Source organism: Myxine glutinosa, chromosome 1, assembly GCF_964187855.1.
Source record: "Myxine glutinosa chromosome 1, kmMyxGlut1.1, whole genome shotgun sequence".
NCBI lineage: Eukaryota > Metazoa > Chordata > Myxini > Myxiniformes > Myxinidae > Myxine > Myxine glutinosa.
This window is the reverse complement of record NC_136261.1, coordinates 349,423,604-349,432,971: the sequence shown is the minus strand read 5'-3', so window position 1 is coordinate 349,432,971 and position 9,368 is coordinate 349,423,604. Positions and strand designations below refer to the sequence as shown.

At 49.4% G+C, this 9,368-nt stretch overlaps 1 protein-coding gene across 1 annotated transcript; it reads right to left on the bottom strand.

Annotated features, from left to right (window-relative positions):
* Positions 1-516: 516 nt before the first annotated feature.
* Positions 517-1,629, bottom strand: LOC137419101 (A-type voltage-gated potassium channel KCND2-like). Its single transcript, XM_068105289.2, has one exon. It carries the CDS (start codon positions 1,627-1,629, stop codon positions 517-519), a length of 1,113 nt encoding a protein of 370 aa, XP_067961390.2.
* Between the last annotated feature and the right edge of the window lie 7,739 nt (positions 1,630-9,368).

Genomic DNA, 9,368 nt, shown 5'->3' with positions numbered 1-9,368 from the left:
GCAAGGAATGAAATGACACATTAAACGCACCAAAGGTGTTCAGACAGTTAATGGGACTTGGAAGATAAACGCAGGGATTGTTAAGACCTGCGAGCATCAGGAATTCGAATTGGTGACGTCACGGCTGCGTGAAAGCAAAACGTGACGTCAGCAGCAAAAAGTGAAAGCGTCGTTAATTGCACCTCATCGAAACATTATAGCCTTTGCTGTACGTGTGGCAAACGTCCACGGATCCAATGATTTCGCATCGGCAGTCCCCAAAAGTATCATCGTCACTTGCATGTGACGTCACGTGTTACCTGAGCGTGCAATAGTAATACCTTGTGGATCAAGGTAACCGTTAACGAGGAAGAAGGGAAACAATTTAGGCACCTTTGCCGTAGATCAGGCGAGGTGTGAAAGATCTCTAGCAAGTGGCAATGGATCGCCACGATTTGAGCAATGCCGTGACGTAACAGCTGTGACGTAAGAGCACGCGGTATCTTAGCGACGGTGAAGCCGCAGTCCGAGCGGGACTTACCCGAGCGTGGTCATGGTGACGATGGTGTACCAGAAGGCCGCCGGGATGCTGGTGAACTTGCTGGCGGACGAGCCCTTCTCGGCGTAGAACATGACCGTGGCGAAGATGATGATGGCCATGGTGAGCGAGAAGAGGAGGAAGCCCAGCTCGGAGGCGCAGCTCTTGAGCGTGTAGCCTAGGATGCGGAGACCCTGCGAGTGCCTCGAGAACTTGAAGATCCTGAAGACCCGGAAGACCCGCAGGGTGACGAAGGCGCCGCTCACGTCCTCGTTGTCCGTCATGACGAGGCCGATGTAGTAGGGCATGATGGCGACCACGTCGATGATGCTCATGACGCTCCTCACGAACTTGTATCGGCTCGGAGCCGCGAACAGCCTGAGCAAGTACTCCACGGTGAAGATCATGACGCACGCCGTGTCCAGGCAGAAGAACGCCAGCGAGTAGAGCTCCCCGCACGGCAGCTCGCGCACTTTGGTGCGGGATATCCCGCACGGGACGGTCTCCACGACGTTCGCGATCACCGACACCGCGATGAAGAAGCCCGTGACGTAGTAGAAGACCAGGGCGAGGGTGCTGGTGTGCGGGTTCTCGAACGCGCGCCACATGCGCTCCCGCAGGGTACGATGGGGCACGGCGCCCTCGGCCTTGGGGTTCATCTCGGCGTCGTCCGCCAGGCGCTCGGCGTTCTCCCGCCGGCGGTCTTTGTACTCCTCGTAGCAGCAGTCGCCGATGATCTCGGGGATGATGCCGAAGAAGGAGAGCTCGTCGTCGTACGCGGCGATGCACTCGTGCCGCGGGTAGTGCAGGTGACCCGTGCGGTAGAAGTTGAGGATGTGCCTGAAGATGTCCGGGTCGCGGTCGAAGAAGTACTCCTTGGTCTCCTCGCTGAAGAAGAACTCCCGCTCGGTGCTGCCCAGGAGGGTGTCCGGGTAGCGCTCCAGGGTGTTCTTCCACGTCTGGAAGCGTCTCCCGCTCACGTTCACCACCAGCAGCTCGTCCTGGCTTTTGCGCTCTCGGGGCGCCGGAGGCATCGGGTTCGAGGCCACGGGCATCCACCCTATGGCCGCCGCTCGGGCGAAGGGCAACCACGCTGCTACCCCGGCGGCCATGATGCTGCTGCTGCTGCTGCTGCTGCTACTACTCTCCGCTAAAATCTCCTGACACGGCTCGCTTGGTCCATGCGCTCTACGCCGCCGCTGGGCCCCCCGGGAGTCCCGCCATCGCGGCTCGGGTGGACTCCGCGCACCCAGAGCACTCGGTCGACTTTCCTCTTGCTTCCTCCGATCGTCCCACGAAGTGACACTCGGGAAGCCCGGGAAAACCGCGCAGCTCCGTCCTCGGCCGCGTCCGAGCACCTCGGCTCTTCCTCGCAGGGCCCGGGACGATTGTCGCGCCAGAAGGGAGGAGGGCGGGAATATGGGAGGCGGATTGGGAGGACTGGAGATGGTGGGAGAAAACCGCGGAGCCGCACGGTCCTGCCCTTGCCTCGCCGCTCTAGCGGGGGGTGCTCGTACAGGGGCAGCTCGGAGCCCGGAGGGCGGGATGGGGAGGCGCGCGGGGCTCGTCAATAATGCATCGCACGCGACGGCTCCGAGGGAGGGGGGAGGGGGCTGTGAGCGCGCGCCCGATGCGCGTGCGATTAGCATGCAGGGGGCACGGTGAAGCCCCCTCCGCGTGACGTGTCCGTCCGATCGTCGTGCCCCTTCGCTCACGGGCGTCGGACGATCCGCGCCGAGGATGTGCGGGTAGCGGAGGGTTCACCCCCATCGGGCTGCCACGTCCGGCTCGCTCGGCGATACCAGGTGGCGTCTGATTAAGGGCGATGCCCGCGGGGCGTCTCTTCATCGCAGCTGGAGCGGTTATATATATATAGCTCACGGGCCTCCGATATAATCGAACCGAAAAAATAATACCCATGCGCAATTCAGGTGCACATCACACTTTTCACCTGTCGATGTCATGCACCGTATTCCGTGTTTCACGCGCACCTGTATCAAAGCACGTCTGCGACCGTTTGGTTCATCTGTACACAGCAGGTGAATACGTACATATGTACACACGCGCTGCCTTATAAAAGCGTATATGTACGATTAGGATTATGTTCCCTAAATTGACGTATTGCAATGACGTATGTTGTTTGTATGCATATGTTTGACGTCACGCGAATTTTTATTTTTCTTCTTTTTGGCGCGCTCTTTCAGCGCGCGAGTCCGAGCCACGTGCGCAGCGCAGCGCGCGCTCTTTCGACCATTCCTCCCGAAATGGCTCCGGCGTAGTTTTGTTCAACAAAGGGTTATATCCCACTGCGGTCGAAGAGCTTCGTCGTACGTTTCTCTTTGGAAGTCAAAAGATCAGCACCTGTCGCGCACGGTAACAGGAGAGCCAAACAAGCAATCCTCTTTGTACCGACTCCAAACTCCATTACCATCATTGTACCGGCTCTAAACTCCACGACCGTCTTTGTACAGGCAATAACTCCATGACCGTCTTTGTACCGGCTCGAAACTCCATTACCACCATTGTACCGGCCCTGAACTCCATTACCATCATTGTACCGGCTCTAAACTCCATTACCATCATTGTAATAATAATAATTCATTTATTTTGTATAGCGCTTTTCAAGAAGCCCAAAGGCGCTTTGACCGGCTCTAAACTCCATTGCCATCATTGTACCGGCTCTAAACTCCATTACCGTCTTTGTACCGGCTCCAAACTCCATTACTATCATTGTACCGGCTCTAAACTGCATTACCATCTTTGTACTGGCTGTAAACTCCGTTATCGTCTTTGTACCGGCTCCAAACTCCATTACTGTCATTGTACCGGCTCTAAACTGCATTACCATCATTGTACCGGCTCTAAACTCCATTACCATCTTTGTACTGGCTCTAAAATCCATTACCATCTTTGTTCCGGCTCGACACTGCATTGCCCTCTTTGTACCGGCTCTAAACTCCATTACCATCTTTGTACCGGCTCTAAACTCCATTACCATATTTGTACCTGTTCTAAACTGCATTACCATCATTGTACCGGCTCTAAACTGCATTACCATCATTGTACCGGCTCTAAACTGCATTACCATCATTGTACCGGCTCTAAACTGCATTACCATCTTTGTATTGGCTCTAAAATCCATTACCATCATCGTACCGGCTCTAAACTCCATTATCGGTACCATCTTTGTACAGGCAATAACTCCATTACCATCATTGTACAGGCTCTAAACTCCATTACCATCATTGTGCCGGCTCGAAACTCCATTACCATCATTGTGCCGGCTCTAAACTCCATTATCGGTACCATCTTTGTACAGGCAATAACTCCATTACCATCATTGTACAGGCTCTAAACTCCATTACCATCATTGTGCCGGCTCGAAACTCCATTACCATCTTTGTACCGGCTCTAAACTCCATTACCATATTTGTACCTGTTCTAAACTGCATTACCATCATTGTACCGGCTCTAAACTGCATTACCATCATTGTACCGGCTCTAAACTGCATTACCATCTTTGTATTGGCTCAAAAATCCATTACCATCATCGTACCGGCTCTAAACTCCATTATCGGTACCATCTTTGTACAGGCAATAACTCCATTACCATCATTGTACAGGCTCTAAACTCCATTACCATCATTGTGCCGGCTCGAAACTCCATTACCGTCTTTGTGCAGGCAATAACTCCATTGCCATCATGGTACTGGCTCTATACTCTATTTCAGGCTTGTAAAGGCAATAACTCCATTACCGTAATTGTACCGGCTCTAAACTCCATTACCATCATTGTACCGGCTCCAAACTCCATTACCATCATTGTACCGGCTCCAAACTCCATTACCATCATTGTACCGGCTCTAACCCCCATTACCATCATTGTACCGGCTCTAACCCCCATTACCGTCTTTGTGCAGGCAATAACTCCATTACCATCATTGTACTGGCTCCAAACTCCATTACCATCATTGTACCGGCTCTAACCCCCATTACCGTCTTTGTGCAGGCAATAACTCCATTACCATCATTGTGCCGGCTCTAAACTCCATTACCATCATTGTACCGGCTCTAAACTCCATTACCATCATTGTACCGGCTCTAAACTCCATCACCATCTTTGTACCGGCTCTCATCTCTATTACCGTCTTTGGACAGGCAATAACTCCATAACCTTCATTGTACCGGCTCGAAACTCCATTACCGTCTTGGACAGGCAATAACTCCATTACCATCATTGTACTGGTTCTAAACTCCATTACCATCTTTGTACAGGCAATAACTCCATGAACATCATTGTACCAACTCCAAACTCCATTACCATCATTGTACTGGCTCTAAACTCCATTACTGTCTTGTACAGTCAACAACTCCATTACCGTCTTTTGTACAGGCAATAACTCCATTACCATCATTGTACCGGCTCTAAACTCCATTACCATCATTGTACCGGCTCTAAACTCCATTGCCATCATTGTACCGGCTCTAAACTCCATTGCCATCATTGTACCGGCTCTAAACTGCATTACCACCATTGTACCGGCTCTAAACTGCATTACCACCATTGTAACAGCTCTAAACTCCATTACCATCATTGTACCGGCTCTAAACTCCATTACCATCATTGTACCGGCTCCAAACTCCATTACCATCTTTGTACCAGCTCTAAACGGCATTACCATCATTGTACCGTCTCTAAACTGCATTACCACCATTGTACCGGCCCTAAACTCCATTGCCATCATTGTGCCGGCTCTAAACTGCATTTCCATCTTTGTACCGGCTCTAAACTCCATTACCATCATTGTGCCGGCTCTAAACTCCATTACCATCTTTGTACCGGCTCTAAACTCCATTGCTATCTTTATACCGGCTCTAAACTCCATTACCATATTTGTACCGGCTCTAAACTGCATTACCATCATTGTACCAGCTCTAAACTGCATTACCATCTTTGTGATGGCTCTAAAATCCATTACCATCATTGTACCGGCTCTAAACTCTATTACCGTCTTTGTACCGGCTCTAAACCATTACCGTCTTGTTCAGGCAATAACTCCATTACCGTCTTTGTACCGGTTCTAAACTCCATTGCCATCATTGTACAGGCAATGACTCCATTACCATCATTGTACCGGGTCTAAACTCCATTACCGGTACCATCTTTGTACAGGCAATAACTCCATTACCATCATTGTACCGGCTCCAAACTCCATTACCATCACTGTACCGGCTCTAAACTCCATTACCGTCTTGAACAGGCAATAACTCCATTACCGTCTTTGTAAAGGCAATATCTCCATTACCGTCATTGTACCAGCTCTAAACTCCATTACCATCATTGTACCGGCTCCACACTCCATTACCATCATTGTACCGGTTCTAAACTCCATCACCGTCTTTGTGCAGGCAATAACTCCATTACCATTATTGTAGCGGCTCTAAACTCCATTACCGTCATTGTACCGGCTCTAAACTCCATTACCATCATTGTACCGGCTCTAATCTCTATTACCATCTTTGTACCGGCTCTAAACTCGATGACTGTCTTTGTACAGGCAATAACTCCATTACCCTCATTGTACCGGCTCTAAACTCCATTACGGTCTTGTACAGGCAATAACTCCATTACCGTCTTTGTACAGGCAATAACTCCATTACCATCATTGTACCGGTTCTAAACTCCATTACCATCTTTGTACAGGCAATAACTTCATTTTCCATCTTTGTACCAGCCCAAAACTCCATTACCATCATTGTACCGGCTCTAAACTCCATTACCATCATTGTACCGGCTCTAAACTCCATTACCACCATTGTACCGGCCCTGAACTCCATTACTATCATTGTACCGGCTCTAAACTCCATTACCATCACTGTACCGCCTCTAAACTCCATTGCAATCATTGCACCGGCTCTAAACTGCATTAACACCATTGTAACTGCTCTAAACTCCATTACCATCATTGTACCGGCTCTAAACTCCATTACCATCATTGTACCGGCTCCAAACTCCATTACCATCTTTGTACCGGCTTTAAACTCCATTAACATCATTGTACAGGCTCTAAACTGCATTAACACCATTGTAACGGCTCTAAACTCCATTACCATCATTGTACCGGCTCTAAACTCCATTACCATCATTGTACCGGCTCCAAACTCCATTACCATCTTTGTACCGGCTTTAAACTCCATTACCATCATTGTACAGGCCCTAAACTCCATTACCATCATTGTACCGGCTCTAAACTCCATTACCATCTTTATTCTGGCCCTAAACTGCATTACCATCTTTGTTCCGGCTCAAAACTCCATGACCATCTTTGTACCGGCTCCAAACTCCATTACCATATTTGTTCCGTCCCTAAACTCCATTGCCATCATTGTTCTGGCTCTAAACTCCATTACCATCTTTGTTCCGGGTCTAAACTGCATTACCATCTTTGTACCGGCTCAAAACTCCATTACCATCTTTGTACCGGCTCTAAACTCCATTACCATATTTGTACCGGGTCTAAACTGCATTACAATCATTGTACCGGCTCTAAACTGCATTACCATCATTGTACCGGCTCTAAACTGCATTACCATCTTTGTACTGGCTCTAAACTCCACTACCATCATTGTACCGGCTCTGAACTCCATTACCATAATTGTACCGGCTCTAAACTCCATTACCATCATTGTACCGGCTCTAAACTCCATTACCATCTTTGCACCGGCTCTAAACTCCATTACCATCATTGTACCGGCTCTAAACTCCATTACCATCTTTGTGGCGGCCCTGAACTCCATTACCGTCATTGTACCGGCTCTAAACTCCATTACCATCTTTGTACCAGCCCCAAACTCCATTGCCGTCGTTGTACCAGCTCTAAACTCCATATCTTTGACTCGCTCTGAACACTATGGCTATCTTTGTATGATCTACAAACTCCATGACTGTCTTTGTGCTAACTCTAATCTCCATGACTACCTCAGTACCAGTTTTTGTTTTTGTTTTGGGGGGGGATTTATGTATATAAGGTCGAGGCTCGTGAAAGAGCTAACATTAATCACACAAAAAAAATCAAACAGACACATAAAACATATAATAAGGGGAGCGGTAGACAAGATGGGGAGAGAGGGGGAAGCACACAAACACAACATTTGAGAGCAGCGACATCCGGAGATCTGTAGGAGGGAGAGGGCTTGGGGGGAGGTGGGAGAAGTATAAAACACATGGGCACTGCAAGGACTTTCAGGAAAGAAGTTGGAATTTCAAAAAAAGTGGCTCTGGGGTGAATTAGCGGGGGTAGAAAAGATCAAGATTTTGGATGGGGGAAGATAAGAGATGGTGGTGAACAGCTATTTTAAAGACCTGGAGGGAGGAGTGGGATTGAAGCGAGTGAAGGACTTTGTTCCGGAGGTGGAAGAAAAGGGGAATAAAAGAGTGGAGTTGAGCAGAGAGTCTTGATTTTGGCAATTTCACCAGAAGAGTTACTGGCAGATCTTGTGCGACCTGTAGGAATATTTGGGGGACACAGCACAGAGAGAGCTGGGGGAGCAAGGCCGGAGAGGAGTAGGTAGAAGACAGAAAGACCACCAACCTGCCTGCTGTGATTGAGTGAAAGACCCTCGGAGTTAGCTTCATCGCCGGAGATTCCAATGATTCTGAAAGTTTTGGTTTCAACAGCGTGAAGCCGAGCTAGGTGTGAGGCATGAGCACCGGCCCAGAGGGGGGAACAGTATTCCATTGAGCTGAGGATGAAAGCCTTGTATGTGGTGAGGAGCTCAGGTGTGCCAAGGAAGGACTTCACACGACGCAGGATGCCCAGTCGGCGACTGGCTTTGGAGGCCAGCTTGGAAATGTGGTTTTCCCAGGAAAGATCATGGCAGATAGAGAGACTCAAAGATAGTCATGTACGTTTAAACTCCATGACTATCTTTGTACGATTTCTATACTCTATGACTGTGATAGAGCGAGCTCTAAACTACATGACTGTCTTTGTGCCAACTCTAAACCCCATGACTGTCTTTGTGCCAGCTCTAAACTCCATAACTGTCTTTGTGCCAGCTCTAAACTCCATGACTGTCTTTATGCCAGCTCTAAACTCCATGACTGTCTTTGTGCCACCTCTAAACGCCATGACAGTCTTTGTGCCAGCTCTCAGTCACTCCATGACTATCTTATCTCAGTCACTCCATGAATAAGCACAACTTGTGTTCGTTTTTATTTAGGGCCTCAGGGGCCAACTAAGGGTGGTCCACCTGTTTGGCATAGGTGCCACCTTACCGAGGTCCGCAAGCAAGATTCCCTGGCCACTATGGCCGGTCTCCAACAGAGGTGCCCTGCCCCAGAACCTGGGGTCCATCAAGTGGTACTTGGCCGCAGAACAGCGGTCCATAAAGTGGTACATCAACGCAATGCATGCTGGTTCTGGGAATATCGGGCGCACAATGGCCACCTCACGCACGCTCCCCTCGGCACCCAATGGCGCACAGGTCATGTGGGGGACAAAAGAAAGACAATTGAGCGAGGGGTAAGGTCACAAGGGTACACGTCAATAAGGCAATGCAAGTAAAATGCGTACGGAGGGCGAAGTGAGAAAGCTCGTCCCTACCGTACGTCACCCCCCTGTCACCTACCCTACCCTTGCCCTTACCCCATATGTACAAAATCTACACATTACCAATTCGTCACTACTGTCACGTCTTCCCCATATTTCCCCTATACCAAATTCGTCACCACAATTCCTCTAACCAAAATTTGCCATCACCCAATTCGTCATCAATCCTCATAAGGAGGCAGAGATGGAACATCAAAGCACAATGTCACACCCACTTCATGATGCGTCTCACAATCCAA